Source organism: Sphaerodactylus townsendi, linkage group LG07 (genome assembly GCF_021028975.2).
Source record: "Sphaerodactylus townsendi isolate TG3544 linkage group LG07, MPM_Stown_v2.3, whole genome shotgun sequence".
NCBI lineage: Eukaryota > Metazoa > Chordata > Lepidosauria > Squamata > Sphaerodactylidae > Sphaerodactylus > Sphaerodactylus townsendi.
Genome location: NC_059431.1, coordinates 54791199 through 54808966, shown reverse-complemented (window position 1 = coordinate 54808966; position 17768 = coordinate 54791199). Strand labels below are relative to the sequence as shown.

Here is a 17768-nt window from a genome sequence, read left to right as displayed (position 1 = left end):
GATTCTGTTGCATCACTGAATAGAAGGAAATTGTGGTGGCAAAAGCATACTGGCAAGATATAAAATTAAGTGTCAGTGGACTCATTCTCCATATACTACTTTAAATTAGTCAAATTAGCCTTTTTTGCTTGGGATGACTATTGGAATGACTTTTGGGATGACTATTGGAATGACTTTTTTTTACGTTCACTGCCTTCAAACATTTGTAGAGATACAAGTGGTATTTCAAACAAAGGCACACTTTACTCTTGGTTAAGAATATTGAATCATGATGTAGCACTTTAGATTGTAGAAAAGGGTGACCAAAATTATCACAAGGTTGGAGCCTCTTCCCTATGAGGAAAGGTTACCATGTTTGGGTTTTGTTTTTTTTTTAAAAAATGACTAGGGGGGAGGCAGAAGTTTATAAAACTATTCTGTTTGCAAAAGGTGGGTAGATGCTTTCCTAATAGAAGGACCTTGTTTAACTAGGCATAAGGTCACTTCATTTATTAACGTGTTCTGCACCTACTTTGCCTGAAGAAGGTACAAGCTTTGATCCCTGGCATAACTTTCTCAGAAAGTGGGTCTCAGAAAAGATCTCTATCTGGCTGAGACACTGAAAAGCTGCTGCCAGACAATAAAGCAGGATGGACTAATGGTCTCACTTGGTATGAGGCAAGGTTTTTCTCCTGTGAAGGTATATTTTACAAACATTCATGAAATCTACTCTTATAAAATCTGTGTTTTCTCTTTAGAACTCAAGGTGACCCTGTTCGCATTAGGCACTCTCATTCTCCTCGGAGCTGTCGTCAGTCTCGACGGTCCCAGTGTTCTGATGGGGAGAGATCTGTTCTTTCAGAAGTGAAGTATGTTAAATATTTGGTCATTAGTAAGGAATGGTGCCATGATTAAAATAAGTTTCCCCCTCCTGCTCCACACACATTCAGGATGTAACTCTTTGTACAGTTTAGGATACATGAGGGCAAAGAAATTGCAGGGCTGCTATTTCAAAGTTTGTGGAGATAAGCAGAGCATAAACATCTACTCCACATGCTCGCCTCTTGTGGTAGCACTCCATTCAGAATGCTGTCAAACTCAAGAAAAAGGTCAGTTTGCACTATAGGAGTCATTAAGCAATAGAATGTTGGCATGTCCTTGCATTTTTCTCTCAGACTTATTGTGTTAATTCACAGTGCACAACTCACAATTGCACTGGCCAGAATAAACACTGACTTGGAAGTGCACCACTACAAGGTTTGGGATGCTAGAGATTGGGCAACATTTAAAGATCAATCAGATAAGAAGGTGGTCATCTTCTGTAGGTAAACTGTAGTCTGTTTGCCTTGGGGTTGGGCAGGAAAGAAAGATGGGGTTTTAGTAATCCAGTCTGCACTTGGTTTCACTGCTTTATCATTTTAAAATAAAAATGTCCTAGAGTTTAGCAGCTCTTGGCAGCTTGCCAAAGACTTACCATCCATATCTTGTGATGCTACTTGATACCGAGTTGCTTTTTTTACTGAATAGAAGGCTCCTGCTCAAAGTTGCAGCCAGTCAGGGACATGAAGAAATGCCTGCTGAGTCACCAAACTGGGGGAGGGATGCTATGGGCCACAGGGCATACATTGGCATATCTCTTTAAGGTACAGTTCCATAAAATTATTTCTATGAAAAATACTTCCACCATGGAAGTATTTAATTATGTTACCTAGACTTCCAACCGATTTTGTATATTAAGCTGCCCCCTTGCTTGCAGTGTCTATATCCCTAAAAGTCCACCCCCCACCCTGGCATACCTCTAGTGCTTTCATGTCACTCTCTTACCAATACTATAGAAAAGGCTTATTTAGCTATGTGCAACAAACTAAAATATTACTCCAAGGTTTTTTGCATACTTGACGATCCAATACTGAATGCTTAGGCTTATTTCACCGTATAGGCTTTGGTAAGAAAACATGGAACTGCTAACCTATGAGATGTACTGTAAAGGGAAGCCTCTTCTGTAATACCTTCTTTAACACTGTGGTTATATTATTATTATTTTTATTATTATTTATTGGGTTTATAGACCGCCCTCCTGAACAGTAGTTTGAGAGTTTGATACCATTGGTTCTAATGGAGATATGTTCACACAAGGCCATTCCTGATAGAGGTGGCAGCCAACAGCCTAATGCTTTTCTTCAGGTTGTGTCCTGGAAAATCCCACTAAGGTTGACTTCCATGTCAATGTTCTTGCCTGGAGCACTGTAGCTCCTACTGAGGCCTTGTTACTCAACTGTAAAGGTCTTCTGTAGATTTGCAACCTAGTTGGGAGGTGGTTGTCCTGCCTCTGGCAGAGCCACACCACTTTTGGCCTGACTGAATTTGGACTGTGGAGTTGCTGCTAAACCCCCTTTCCCCAATTTTATTTTTAAAAATTACACCCAGTATAGTGAATATTATAACGAAATAGCTTTACAGAAGGTATTATTGTATTCTTATGCAGGTGACTTTTTCAGTCAGATACTCCCTTTTACTCTAAAAACACCAAACATCTTGTTCTCTTTTCCAGCTCTAAAATGGACCTTGTGTCTCCATTACCTGTAACTCGCTGTTCAGATGCACAGTACTCCACCATCACAGTAGCTCACAAGGTAGGTAATGAAAATTTTTAATTGTTATCGAAAGCAAAAATATTTATTTTTAAATCATTCACTTTATTGAGCCTGTTGTATGTACAACTGTATTCCTAAAAGCCACAGGGTATGTGTGTTTAGAATATGCCAGATTGTATTTGTAAATTCTGAAATATAAAACCTACAATCCTATATGTTGCATAATATTGGCATTCTTGAGTTTTGAAAAATCAAAGAGCACGAGTTTTACCAGATCATGAAACCTTAGATAGGGAATTCTATTAACTTCTTTTTTTCAGTATTTGGCAACAAAACAGTGTTTACAGATGTAAATGTGAACCCAACTAGCAGCTAGATACTGTACCTTTCAACCGGAATAATTTAATTGGCATTATTAAACAACTGTAACAAAACTAATCAAAATGCCACTTTAAACTGCCATTGTTAAATAAGATCTCTAGGGGCTGCAAAGTAGAAGATAAAATCTTTGCTCACCAGAAGAGCTTTTAATAGGTCTTGTTATATAGGCCAGTAATCTCCAATGTGGCATGTGTGGATACTCTAATGTGGTGAACCTGGTTTGAGTCCCCTGTCCTTCACATGAAGCCTGCTGGGTGACCTCTGGCTAGTCAGTTGGTTCTGGTGGGTAATCCGGGCTGGGTGGGCATGGTCTGGTGGAAGCAGTGAAAGCCTTCAACAATACTTTGGCTAGTCAGTTCTCTTATGACTCCTTCAGCCCCACCTACCTAACAGGATGTTAGTTTTAGGGAGGAAAGGTGATTTTAAGCTGGTTTGAGACTCCTTAAAGGTAGATAAAAGTTGGGTATAAAAACAAATTTTTCTTCTCTAATGTGTTTCCAATCACTAACTCACTCACTTTTTCCTAAAGACAAAGAGTCAGTCCTGGCTTTTGCCCTTTGTGTCTCCAGGGAGCACCCATTTGGAAATAACTGCCTCCATTATAGGCTTTGAACCTCCCAACATTGTGTTATTACATGGAAGCCATTTTGTGGTGGGTGCCAACTGCCCTTTCTAAAAATTCCTCAGGTGCCCACAGGCTCAGTAAGTTTGGAATCCCTGTTCTCTAGGTTTATTAACATGGACGTGAGTACTACTGTTAAAACAATATTACATTATCCAATGGTTAAACAAGTAAACCCGTAGAGCTAAATGAAAACAAGTTTATTTTTAATGGAATGCGGTTTAGCAATTCACCCTGTCTTGTGACTTACATGTATGATAAAGTTTTTGAACACATTTTTAAAATGCATGTCCAACTCATGCATTAGCTAAAGTCTGCAATGAGTATATTGGTAGCATTGACAGGTTTGAAACACAGAACAGTAATTAATTCCTATTCAGTTCTACCTTATGAATTGTTTCATTTTTCCCCCTCAGAGGAGAAACGGATCTAAAGACAGCTTGTTAGAAGACAAGACAGAGTCATCCATTAACCTGGATGGAAGGCATAGCACAAAGACAGTAAAAATTGTTCAAGCATCTCGGCTCAAGATGGAGGCCTGATTCCAATGAATACTGAATGAATGCCACTTCTTGCATTTGTGGATGACACACAAGTTCAAATATACCTTCACCAAAAGATGTCTGCTTTGACTTAAACAGAAGATATTAATCATGAAAGAACATTTGAACTGCTGCTTCATTGCTCTGGAGCAGACATTGTTTTCCTCCTTCAGCATTCCTATCTAAAGCACTGGGCAGAAAGTCTGCTGCTGACTTGCTAGCAATCCTTATGGCAAAAAAGCAACTGTTACCAACTACTAGTTCCAAAACCATGTCAGATTAAATTTTATGTCAACCTATCTTAAGAACTGCTTCACTCCAAGACCTACAGATATTTTTTCCAAATGCGCAATGGTAAATGTTTTTCACATTCACTTGTTCAATTTATATGCTGGATGGGAATTGCAATTCTTATATCTGTACTTGTCTGGCAATATCACATGCCACTGTTTAATCTTTTATTAGAATGTGACAAAATGAACTCTTCATACAAGTATTGGTTATGAAAAAGGAGACTTTTTTCAAGAATTTTGTATGCTAATTTCAATGAACTCTTGTATTTGGATTTAGGCATTTCTGAATAATTTGTAATAGTTAAACCATTGCCACAGCTCTTAGGGCACTTACCTTATTCTGCAGTTTTGAATATGGCATCCAATTATAGTGCAGAATATAACGATTTTTAGAAAAGCTTTTTTTTTAAGCCTTAAAGAAAGGAATGCATCTGAAGCAAGCACTGGATTCTTTGAAACCTCCCTTGCTATTGGCTGTGAAGAGTTTTATTTCAGTTGTTGGTTTTTAAGCAACTGCCTATTCAGATGTTCCTGTACATTCTGATGGCTGAGAGTTTAAATTGTCAATAGAAAAAGCCTACAAGTGCAGGTATTAGTGCAAAGGGAACTGATACATTTATCCCTGTTGCAGTGACTGCTCATAAACCAATGAAGCCCCACAAGTCATCAATTCTGTTGCATAGCAGGGCAGATACCGTGGAGAACAGAATTTAAAATTCATGTTTAGCTCCTCTTTCTTCCTTATCCTCAGTGTGAAAAGATGGGTGGGAGAAGGGAAACAGACCAGACTGGGATCACAGCAAAGCCTTCAACTTCCGTTGTTTCACTGTGGGTGTTCAATTATTTTTCTGAATAAACAATTGTGAAGATTTTGGTTTTTAATTTTGGGCTTGATACTAACAACATGCCATAAATCTGAAGGGGGGGGGATTGGTTAGAACTGAACCATCACCAAGTGTAAAAAATCATCACAGAAACACTGTGGACACAGTTACCTTTACGATTGTCTTTTCCCTTCTGTGCAATAACAGCACACATGAGAGGCCATAAAAACCTGACTGTTTTCAAGGTTAGACTTAGCTGTTACTTTATGTAATGGCATTCTCTATACTATTAGAGAGCAGCTTATGAAATGCACAAAAATAAGTTGCATTTCATTTTAGAATTGCTTAACTAATAAGAACATGGTCAAATCAAAATTAAGCACTTTTATATTTATTCAATGGACAGAACATAAGTTTCCAAATCATAGTTTATATTTTTGCATTCATTTTCTAATTACCTTGTACTTTTCTAACTGATCTCTGCTGGATTTCATGCTTACCAGCTTTTGGCTGTCTATGGGTAGATGGTAATTCTAATGTAGCAGAAAAGTTTTAACATTGTTGACTGTTCCTACTTCTATCAGATCTTGCCCTGCATTTCCTATACTACAACCCAAAAGATCTGTAGTGTAAATACCACCTACAACATCAGAATGTATATTTCTATAATTGTTGGCCATTGAGCAAATCTGCATCTTTATATCACAATAACTACAGCTAAATGTATGCCTGTAAGTCACCCCCTGCAGTCTTCTGAAAAGATATTCTATCATCTGCCCACATCCCCACAACAGTGTGTATTAAGCCAGATGTATATTGTCCTGTAACTAGCACATTTCATTCGCATATATGGCTGGCATCTTCAAAGGTATATCTTGATTTAACATACCTTGATTTAACATGCCAGTCATAAACAAGGGTGAAATGTTACAAGCAAAAACTACCAGACAGTGGCCACTCAACCCATAAAACCCACAACAGCCAGTTGATTCTGGCCATGAAAGCCTTTGACAATACAAACCATCGTTTGTTGTTACATTAATAGGCTTCAGGTATAATGTGAGGTTTTGCTATAGGTAAAGTTACCTCAAAAGATGCTTTCAGCACAGCAGAATTTATAGCCAATTTAACAATCACTGTTGATGTTTCATTTGGTTATGTTTGTGTGGGAAAAGCTACTTGGTTTTGTCATGTGTTCATTTGTTTTTGGTTTTCTGGTTTCACATCAGCTTTGGCAAATTCATCTCAGCATCTCTAAACCAAGTACTCCATTATGGTGCTAGGACAGGACTCGAGCACCGAAAGTTGCTTCTTTCAAGTCAGCTTCATGTTTGTCTGAAAGGTCAAATAAAACACATTAATATGCTGTCTGATTCTTCCCACAACTACAACTTTGACATTTTCAAAGTTGAAATCAATATTGTGAAGCTGCAGGGAAGGGGGGGGAGAATTTCAAGAAGCATTTCATTTTATCCTCTCTGTCACCTGGCAGAGTGTTGATTAAGACCATCAACCACTGATCTTTATAGATTAATAGGGGTCTGGACCTGTGTTTCACACATCCAGTCTCAGAACTCATCACATCTAATCAGGCTTCAGACTCCCTTGGTGAAAAAAGGCAATCTTCCCTATGTGATCATGAAATGAACCAGTTTGTCCAATGAAGTCTAACTGGAAATGTTTCAACCACAAGATGCTCTCTACTAAAACATCACTGACTTAGAGCAATGAGTTGGCTTAGGATCCAGGGACCCTTTATTTTCAACTCTCCTTCTGTACAATAAATCTTGCATATAGATCATGGCTGCAGCCTTCCTACTTGCTCAGGAGGAAATGTAGTTCTTCTACAGAGGAGCATGTTCTGGCTGATATGCAGAGAAGGTACATAACCAACTCTTAAACTTATAACAGCTAGAGTTATTGTATGCCTTTTTTGACACCACATTCATTGGAGAAATTAATGAATGGGCAACACAAAGGCAAAGTCAAAAGCGAATCAGTTAAACATTAGACACTAGATTCAGAATGCCTTGAGACATACCTATATTCTGATACGTAAAAATTGTCATCCAAAACTGTTGGTGAACTTTTCCTGCTGCTGAAAAAAAAAAGACAATTAAGTAATGAATCATGTCCCAGTATAGCTGCAAATAATTCAGTACAATTATTTCTAAGAAAGCAACCCAAAACAAATTCAGCAGCAATCAAATTACTTAATACAAGCCTGGAACTTGATAAATGTACAAAAGTGGTGTTAGCACATCCTAAAAACCCAGAGGAAGTTCTGTTCCCCACAGGTGGTTATAGCTGGGATAGCTACTAAGCTGCTGTACATGACTTATAACATAGTGTACATGACACACAGCCTTGTTATGAATTAATCAACCTTAAGGCTAAGATGGAATGCCTAGAATGGAATGCATATGCAACACTATTCAATGGAATGCATATGCAACACTATTCAAGTGGTAAAGAGCAAGGCTATGCCCTGGAACAAAACTGAGGGGTGGGGGGAAGCATTAAAATAAACTCCACAGATCCCAGTGCACAGAGAGCATAATTTGATACCAAATTATGTAGGGTGGTAAGAACCACAAAGGATTGCGAAGAGCTCCAAGCGGACCTTGATGAATTAGGTGAGTGGGCTCAGAAATGGCAAATGCAGTTCAATGTAGCAAAATGTAAAGTGATGCACATAGGGGCAAAAAATCCAAACTTCACATACACGCTACAGGGGTCAGTGCTATCAGTCACAGACCAGGAAAGGGATTTAGGCGTCTTAGTTGATAGTTCCATGGGAATGTCAACTCAATGCATGGCAGCTGTGAAAAAGGCAAACTCTATGCTGGGGATCATTAGAAAAGGAATTGATCATAAAACTGCAACGATTGTCATGCCCTTATATAAAGCAGTGGTGCGACCGCACTTGGAGTACTGTGTCCAGTTCTGGTCGCCGCATCTCAAAAAGGATATTGAGGAGATAGAAAAAGTACAGAGAAGGGCAACAAGGATGATTGAGGGACTGGAGCACCTTCCCTATGAGGAGAGGCTGCAGCGTTTGGGACTCTTTAGTTTGGAGAGGAGGCGGCTGAGGGGGGATATGATTGAAGTCTACAAAATTATGCATGGGGTAGAAAATGTTGACAGAGAGAATTTTTTCTCTCTTTCTCACAATACTAGAACCAGGGAGCATTCATTGAAAATGCTGGGGGGAAGAATTAGAACTAATAAAAGGAAACACTTCTTCACGCAATGTGTGATTGGTGTTTGGAATATGCTGCCACAGGAGGTGGTGATGGCCACTAAGCTGGATAGCTTTAAAAGGGGCTTGGACAGATTTATGGAGGAGAAGTCGATTTATGGCTACCAATCTTGATCCTCCTTGATCTGAGATTGCAAATGCCTCAACAGACCAGGTAATTGGGAGCAACAGCCGCAGAAGGCCATTGCGTTCACATCCTACATGTGAGCTCCCCAAGGCACCTGGTGGGCCACTGCGAGTAGCAGAGAGCTGGACTAGATGGACTTTGGTCTGATCCAGCTGGCTTGTTCTTATGTTCTTAGCACTTGTATGACTTTCTGATCAACCAAAAAGTTAATGTGAATGAATATGTATACTAAAGAGGCTTCTAATTGCTGAAGCACCAAAAGCACAGACACCATAGCATGCCAGAAGCTTCCTTTTTCTTCCATATCAGCAAAATGGGTATAGTGAGTCTCCCTGCATCTCTGGATCAGGGAATTCTGTCCTCAGCTCCCCCATTCCCAGCAACCCTACGGAAGAGTCACTAGCTCCTTAGATCTAAGCAAAAGAGAACCATTCATATTGTCATGTATAACAGCCTTGATGCTTCCCACGCTGAACCCTAATAAGGTGTGACATGGCTTTAACACAATAAGTTGTGTAAGTCGTAAAGAGCCCAAGACATTCTATTAGGTTAATCTTTGTCTCAGCTGGACAATGTAAGTTAAAAAAGGATCAAGGTTGTCCAACAGACAGCTTTAAATTTCAGCAAAACCTCAGCACACAGCTCCTAAAAAGAATGCCTCAGACTTTAGAACAAACAAGGTTTTATATACTTGATTCAGATGCAGACTGACAAACATTCCTTGGTACTGTCCCACTGGCAGCAGACCTAGTAGGAATGACTCCTATATGTGAAAAAGCTGCAAGGGGGAGCTTGATCTGCGCCTTCTCAGACACCACATTCACTAGCAGTCAAGATGAATGGGCAACACTGAAGGCAGAAGAAACAAAGATGCATACATACATAACCATACACTGCCCTTCAATCCACTGCCACTCAATACCTATTTGAACAACTATGCCAGCAACACCTCATGTAGCTTCTACTGGAGAACAAATTAATTCAGAGCTCTTCAGCCATGGCACAACATGTGCCACGGCCTCCTGTAAGGCTTGGTCTACACATGAAGCAGAAGGTGGAAATGAACCCCATTTGACAGAGTGAATGCAGTGTAGTGGATAGAGCAGGGCCTGGCTCCCGGTACTTAAAAACTGGACTGATAACCCCACCCCGCAATACAATGCACTCAACCACACCTTTGCATAGCAAGTTCCACCCAAACAGTTAATGATTGGTTCCCCACTCTGGGACATGGACAATATACCACACTAAACTTTCCCTTCTCACTTAGACACAGTGTGAAACAGACTTTTCTCTGTGATACACCTCTGAAGACACCACCCACAGACGCAGGCGAAACGTTAGAAACAAAATCCACCAGACCACGGCCACACAGCCCGGGAAACCCTCCAGAACCAGTTAAATAAATCTAGTACACTGCTCTGGTTTTTCATTTACAGTCAATCATTAGCATCAGAGAACTGTGGGAAACGCACACGAGCCGGCGCCTGCCGCCTGAAGGGGCGCAGTCCCTTTCCCCTCCTCCACACTCAACTGCTCCATGTGGAGATCATGCCCCGAGGAAGGCACAGAGCGACACACGGGATACAATGTCCATATTACTTGTGTGATATCATTAATAATGCACAATTAATAATTTTGAATGTTTAAGCAGTCTAAAAGTAGGAACTAATAAATACAACCGTAATACTGCCCCTCCGGAGGTGTTAAGTTTTATTCAAAATTGAACTACACTCAGGAAGAACATACTTGGACAAGCATCCATGAACGCCCCACCCTTTACAACTGATGGGAGAGGAAAGGGTAGCGCTCCTGCTGCTCCACCATCTCGTTCCGAATACGGGGGCGGGAGAGACACTTGCAAGAGTCACAAAAGGCACCAACAGCCCGCAGGCTGCACGCGTGGCCCCCGCCATTAGCCGAAGCAGGCTCCAGACCCCACTTTTACAACTTTCGCGCGCCACGTGCAACTCACCATCCCTTGCCACCATTGCAGCCTCTTCAGTAGATTGCGGCCGGTGCCACGAGGACAAGGGACGCCCCCTAGCCGCTTAGCTCCCGATGTGCTTTGCGGCAGGACATACCATTATTATTGGAACAGTGGGGGGAGCCAGAGCAGAATACATCTTTCTGCTGTACCTCCTACCGCAGGAGGGAAACATAGTAGCGCCTTCCCAGGAGAGGGCGAAGGCACGGGTTGCACCAAACGCTCGCGATTCTCTTTCCATTTCACACTCGAGAAGAGAATGAGAAATGTACCAACTGTGGTTTCCTCTATTCAGGGAAGCGCCGGAAGGGCGGGGCAATGGAGCTAACCCTTGAGTTATCCAAGGTCCTCCTATGAACAGGCAAGGGCTGTTTGAGGCTGTCTCAGTGGAGCTCGCTTTTTTAATGTTGGTGCCCGGGGATTTGTGAATAATTTGGTACAGTTTATGGCACTGGACAAATTCGGCTTGAGTACACACGTTAGGCACGTGTAAAGTTGCCTCATGAAAAATCAGACTGTTGATTGTTCTATCAAGGTTCATATTGTCTAGTTTGCCAGCCGCACACCCCAATATGGTAAGGGATATCCTGCCCTCAAGCTGGTATTTCCTGCCAGCACTGAAAACAGTGATGAGAGAAAAATAAAATATTAAAAAATGGCCATCAGCTGATTGTGTGATATCACTTCTTGGAAAACTCAGAGGTGATATCAGGCCTCTCTAGGATTTGGCAATTGCTACAGATGTTTGATTTCCTTGATGGGCAGCCGCTGTCCAAGGTCTCAGTTATATGTCTGTAACATCACCCATGCACTGATTCTTTTAATTAGAGATGCTGGGAATTGAATATGAAACTTTCTGCATACAAAGCAAATGGTTTTCCATGGATTCTCCTCTAGACTTAGTAAACTGATTCACATTCTACCCCTGTCATCTAGACTGGCTAGGTCATTTTAAGGGTCTGTTACTCCAGTCAACAAATAAGACTCAAGAAAGTTTCAAGACCTTTATTGGAACTGTGTCAGCCCGAGATTCAGAAAGCCAAAGCTATCGCTTTGCTCTTGGAACCCCAGTATATAACAGCAGTCTAATTATGGCTCCAGAAAAAAGGGCACACAAAAATCAACAGCCATCTTGTAAACATCACAAAAAGACCTGGGATGACTCCACCTCCCACAGATCATCCATGGGCCCAAACTTAGGAAAAGTAATGGAGTCTGAGAAGGGAGATGCCTTCTCAAGACTCTCCAACCAGAGTATTATAATAGATTATTACAAAAAGTAGTTCTTACCCTTTCCCACGTGGGACCTAAACAAAGTATTAAAGGCCTTAATGCAATAGCCCTTTGAGCCCATTAAAGCTATAGACATAAAATATCTGACATAGAAAGTAACTTTCCTGATAGCTATAACATCCACAAGAAGAATTTCAGAACTAGATACACTTTCAATGAGAAAAGAACTGTGCACTTTCCACAAGGACTTGGAAGTCTTAAGGAAAGATCCTTTACCCCGAAGATGGTATCCACTTTTCCTGCCAATCAACAACTGAATTTACCATCATTTTATCCCAATTTAAGTCACCCTAAAGAGAGAACCTGGCACAGGTCAGAAATGCTCTTAAAATTTACTTGGAAAGAACAAAAGATTTTTGTCAAATGGATTATTTGTGCAATATGGGCCTAGCAAACTGGGGGATACAAACTGTGTAAACAAAAGACTTTCTAAGTTCAAGAACTATTTTGGTCAGCAGGAATATATGCCCACTCCACCAAGGCATCAGCCACATCAGCGGCATGTATGATCAGAGCTCCAGTAGAAGAAATCTGCGGGGCAGCGACTTGGTTCACCTTCTCCATCTGTAAAGCATTACAGAATTGACCAGATCAAGTCTGTAGAGGCAGAGTTTGGGAGAAGGGACCTTGTGCACATACTGCCATAAAATCCAAGGTATGGGAAAACTATTTTCTTATCCAACTTACCCTAAATGAAGCTCTGGTACATAACTTGTCTGGATGGCTGATCCCCATTGCAGTGGAATGACTCCTTGGACTTACCGTGAGGGTGCCTTCCCTTCAGTGGGGCAAAGTAATCCAATTTCCCATTACACACAGAGGCAAAAAGCTAATAATAATAATAATTGATAATAATATGTATATGTGAGTGGAGCAAAACAGCAGAGTGCTTGGACGACTAGAAAGGCAAGCCCTGTATCACCCAAGAGAGCCTGCAAGAAAATTTACATAGCCCTGCCTGTAGTGAAGGGTGTGTGACCTAATTAGTCTGGAAGATTTCACCCCACTGAAGAGAAGACACTGTCATGGTAAGTCCAAGGTGTTCTATATGCCACTATAATTGCCTGTTTGGTAACATGTACTATAAATGTGTACATAGTTTACGTGTTTAAATAACTGTTTGTCAGACATTAGCAGCACTTTATCCACACCTCTCAAATTATTCTTTTTCCTTTAATAGTTGAATTTTCAGCAATAGAGAACAGATTATATTTAAGATTCAGACTTAAGGATTCAGTTTTAAGGGAAAGTGATAAGAAGGGCCTACATTACTCTTCTTTTTACATGGAGCAACAAAAGTACCAAAGTAATTTATATAAGTGTTTTTAAAATCTGTAACTACTAACTTAGTAGAACTGGAAGACAGGACATGCAGGATATGTTTCCAAGAGTACATGCCATAAATTAAAATGCATTAATATTTCTGCCAATATATGCATTGGAATGTTGTTCTTGGTTGAGTAGTACATTGATAATTACGGTGGGAACTCATTCTGCTTGATTATATTTTTCAAATTTATGAAGAAATTCTAGTAGAATGGCTAGACTTGCTATATTTTGGATATTTGTAATACAGCAGTGTAGCCATACCTGTTATAAATGTCTGCAAATGAAAATCTGGTGATATAACTTTGTATTTGCATTCTAAATATACATTTGTTTAAAATGTACATTCTAAATATGTGTTTATTTTGTTTAAAATGTACATTCTAAGAATGTGTTTATTTTAGTAGAACTTACATGTAAGTAGTGTGCAGCCAACTTACATGCACATTATATATTCATACACAAGTCCCACTGATTTCGGTAGAACTTACTATCAAGTAAGCATGCATAAAATTAAAACTGAAGCCTGCAACTTCCAGTTTTAAATGGATCATTTACCAAGTATAGCTAAGTGTAAAAATGTGTCACTGGTGACCAAGGTCAAGTTAATTCATGTCATAGTATTCCCTAATAGTATGTATGGATGAGAAAGTTAGACTATGAAGAAAACTAACTGGAAGAAAGTTGATTCATTTGAAATGTGATGTTGGACATAGGTGAAGCTACAAGGGGGCGGGACAGGGTGCGCCTTGCACCAGGCGCACGTCTGCCCCCCCCCCCCCCCCGGGAAATCACCTTGCAAGCTCCAAGCGCTCCTGGGTAGTGTAGTTCCCACCCGGACTTTCTTCAACCTGAACTGAACAGGCCGTTTTTCAGCCAGAAACTAAGGTAAGTGGAGGGCTTGGGGGGAGCAGGCCAGGAGGGGGGGGGGTCCATGGAGGGGGTGGAAAATGCAGAGCCCCAGGCGCAGTTTTGACCAAGTTACACCTCTGGTGTTGGAGGAGTGTTTTAGAGATACTATGGACTACCAAAAAGACAAATAAGTGGGTTCTAGATCAAATTCTTAACTCTCCTTAGAAGCTAAAATGGCCAACTGAGGCTATCATACTTTGGTCATATTACAAGAAGACAGGAATCACTGGAAAAGTCAGTAATGCTAGAAAGGATTGAAGATAACAAAAAAACATGAGAAGCTACAGCCCTCAGTTAATGATAAAACATTTTGGAGGACATTTGGAGGATGTTTTGGAGGACATTGATTCATAGGATCGCCACGAGTCAAAAGTAACTTGCCAGTACTTAACACAGACATATACAAGTTAACTGAACACAGATTACAGTACATAATCTCAACAATCTGTTCTGGTCAATGATCACCACCAGGTGTCTCTATCAGTCTAATAATTTTGAGGAATAAGAAAAAGAAGTGAGAAAAAAGATTGTCAATTGCTATCATGGACACTATTCATGTAAACTATTAAGTGTAGAAATGTATTGCACTGTTTATATGAAGCAGATTGCAAACAAAAATAATGATGGTTAAAAAGACACTTCTATAATGTTTTTATGTTTTCATCCTTCCTTTATGGGAGTTCAAACCTTGTTCTCTCCATACTGGCTTCACAATAATTTTATGACGTAGAGTAGACTGAGGAAGTGCCTGGGACAAGCTCACCCAGTGAACTTCGTGACAGAATCCAGGTCTCCTCAGTCCTATTTGCTCTGAACTGTACTGCTGTACACTCTACACAACATAACTAGTTTAAAGTAAATTATTTCTTGGTACCTGTTTCTATAACATTAATAGCTCCTCAGAATGTAAAGGTGTTTACGGCATTAACTTTACCAAAACGTATCTTTAATAGTATAACATGTGAAATTGAATACTTCATACAACATATGAATTCTTCATACTATTTTAATCATATTTTCTTCTTGTCACAAATGTGCTGTGTATTCTAGTTTAGCTTACACTGTCTCTATAAATACTTCCAGCCCAGTTCACATCACACAGACACATCAAATAAGCATGACTCTGGTTAACTGCTGGGGTTGCACAATCGCTCCATCCTTCTCTTACATAGCACATCAGAATGGAAAGCAGAGGCCTTCCACGTAATTCCTGTTAGTCCCAATGTCCAAATGTAAGTGCCGTCACCAAATGAGATTTATCTCAGTAACTGTATTCCAGTTGTAGGAATAGTAACAAATCATAGTTAGTCAAGGCATCTGAACTAAGACATCACAAATGGCTGGAGTTCCATTTTCAGTCTTAGCTCACAGAACCAAGGGAGGAATGTGAGAAAGGAAGCAGGTGAGCCTTGCAATCAGGTTTGTGCCCATCGCAATCAAATTATACCTTGAGCCATTTGAATGGAGTTAAGAGAAATTCTCTTTATTATTCAAGTTTCCCTGAAACCCAACAGTAATTTCTTTATCTATTTTTAGGAGTCAATTTCTAGTCAGTTGTCTGATCATAGAGAAATTCCAAGAAATTATAGGAGAGGAAGTTTTGCAAATTTGAGGATTTTAACCTGTAGATGCCCTCCTGCTACAGCATCACCATGTCTTGTATAGCCTAACTGCTGGAGTTGAAGTTACATATAGTGCATTGATTTCTCTTCAAAGAGAAATGAAAAAGAACTGGAAGAGAAATCTCTCTTTTAAAAAGAGAATAAGAGGAATTAATGACTAGATCTTAAAAAGTAAATTTTGAAAAAAGACAGTATTCCCCATAACAACCTGACATCTGACTTGCCGAAGAACTAGCATCTAAGCACTTATAAAAACTACAATTTTGTGTGTTTGCTATATTTTATCCATTTTATTATTTGTGTCTTGCTTTTTTCCCCATCAGGGACTCAAAACAGTTTACAATATACCAAAAGAAAATACAATAGAAATAAACAAAGGATGAAGGGGAAGCTTCTGATTGCAGAAGAAGTCTTTCTGTTTCTCTTGACTGATCTTCCAGTCTGCTCCAGGCTGAGACCCTCAGACTAAAAGTCAAAGGATAAAAGAAAAATTAATCTAAATGTTTGGCACATGTTTTTTAAAAAGGTGCACTTCCATGCAGGTTCTTAAAAAACACATGATAAGGGGGAGCGGGAGCACCAGAACTGGGATGAATCCGTGTTCGGCAGTTGAGCAGTGGACATGCTGAAACTTGGATATTTCACATGAGTATCACGTGATTAATTGACTGTGGGTATTCCACCTAAGATGCCAGTCTGAAGAGAAAGGGTTTCAATTAGAAAATGCTTCAAGTATGAAGCAGTTCTGACTACCTTTTCCAGCTAATTTTGGGGGTCATTTGAATATTTGTATCTTAATGTCTTTCTGCTTGATCAACAAGACTCCTTTCTTTTACCATAGCGATGTATTCCTTTCCTTTGCACTTGACAGGGAAAACAGCCATACTGCTGTATTGATTTTTCTGTGTCCAAATCTTGCTAGATGTATGACATTCTAGCAAGTGAAAGGAAGAGCATACAGCTTCCAAAGAGACAAACAGAATCTGTAAATTCCACAACCTGGATATTCTTTGTTCTTACTCACAACAAGAAGTATCTTCCAAGAGCAGGAACCTCTTGGGTAGTCAGATGTTTGGATAGAGGGCCTAGGTGTGGGAACCAGAGCGCAAGAGTTGAGGCCTTACAATCTGGTTGATCAACACAGAAAGATACATCCTGCACATACTCGCGTGCACACAGAGAAAGAGCACAAGCATTAAATAAATCAAAGGGGAAACAGCTCTACCTGCTTTCAAGGCAGGACTCGGTTTGGGACAGAATCCTGCAAAGGATGAAGTCCGCTGGAGCAATGGTTTGGCTTAAGAGCTGGAGCCTGGCCTGCAAGGCTGGCACTGCATCTCCACTGGGCTTCTGTATGAGCCCACTATCTCACATGACACAAGCATACCAAATGACACAAGCACACCAAACTTCTTCTGTATGAGCCCATTCTCTAACATGACACAAGCATACCAAACATGACATTGCTCCTGTTGGGAATGGTGCAGCCTGGAAGGCTAATGACCTCTGGGAGTTTGGGGGAGCTGGGCTTGCTGTAATGTGATATCACAATGTCATATGCTTGTGTAAACAGAAGTGATGTCATGTGTCATCACAACTTTCAAGCAATCCATAGGGAGGATTGGGGAGGATTGCTAGGGTGTCACAATGGTGCATGACGTCACTTCCAGTTATGCAGTTTGAAGTGAAGTTGCCATGATAGCACTCTTCCCCTGCCCCACTGCTGCACTGGGCAGCAGTGGAGGCAGGGGACACAAGATCTTCCATTGGTCCCTCACTGGATCTGAAATGTCTACTGGATCTCCAAGTGCTGAGGTCTTGATTGAAGGTTCTTGGCTCACAGCCTTTGGCTCTGGGGGCAATGGGTCTCCCAGGGACAAGGTCTTAGCCACAGGCTCTTGGAGTATGGGCTTGGAAGCCAGGAGCTCTTAGAAAAACGCTATGGTGCTAGGATCTCCCCAGCTCCCCTGGTTCTTCTCAGGCAGTGTTCTGTCTTGTTGTCAA

General features: G+C 40.5%; 1 protein-coding gene, 1 long non-coding RNA gene and 2 other non-coding genes across 5 annotated transcripts in view; 1 reads left to right on the top strand and 3 right to left on the bottom strand.

Annotated features, from left to right (window-relative positions):
* The window catches only part of EPB41L4A (erythrocyte membrane protein band 4.1 like 4A), a 108527-nt gene extending 103234 nt beyond the window's left edge, over nt 1-5293 (top strand). For both annotated transcript variants that reach the window (XM_048503140.1, XM_048503139.1), the window contains exons 21-23: nt 738-848; nt 2531-2612; nt 3993-5293. In XM_048503140.1, the coding sequence (XP_048359097.1) occupies nt 738-848; nt 2531-2612; nt 3993-4118 (319 nt within the window). In that variant the 3' untranslated portion in view covers nt 4119-5293. The remainder of the gene's footprint in view (nt 1-737; nt 849-2530; nt 2613-3992) is intronic.
* A 317-nt stretch (nt 5294-5610) lies between these two features.
* On the bottom strand, nt 5611-10745 carry LOC125436276. The gene is made up of 3 exons (XR_007245032.1): nt 10600-10745; nt 7277-7333; nt 5611-6570 (listed from the first exon to the last, which is right to left on the bottom strand). It is a non-coding gene; the product is annotated as an uncharacterized LOC125436276 (long non-coding RNA).
* Nucleotides 7090-7217, bottom strand: LOC125437352. The gene has a single exon (XR_007245191.1). It is a non-coding gene; the product is annotated as a small nucleolar RNA SNORA13 (small nucleolar RNA).
* On the bottom strand, nt 9350-9482 carry LOC125437353. The gene has a single exon (XR_007245192.1). It is a non-coding gene; the product is annotated as a small nucleolar RNA SNORA13 (small nucleolar RNA).
* Nucleotides 10746-17768: the final 7023 nt, after the last annotated feature.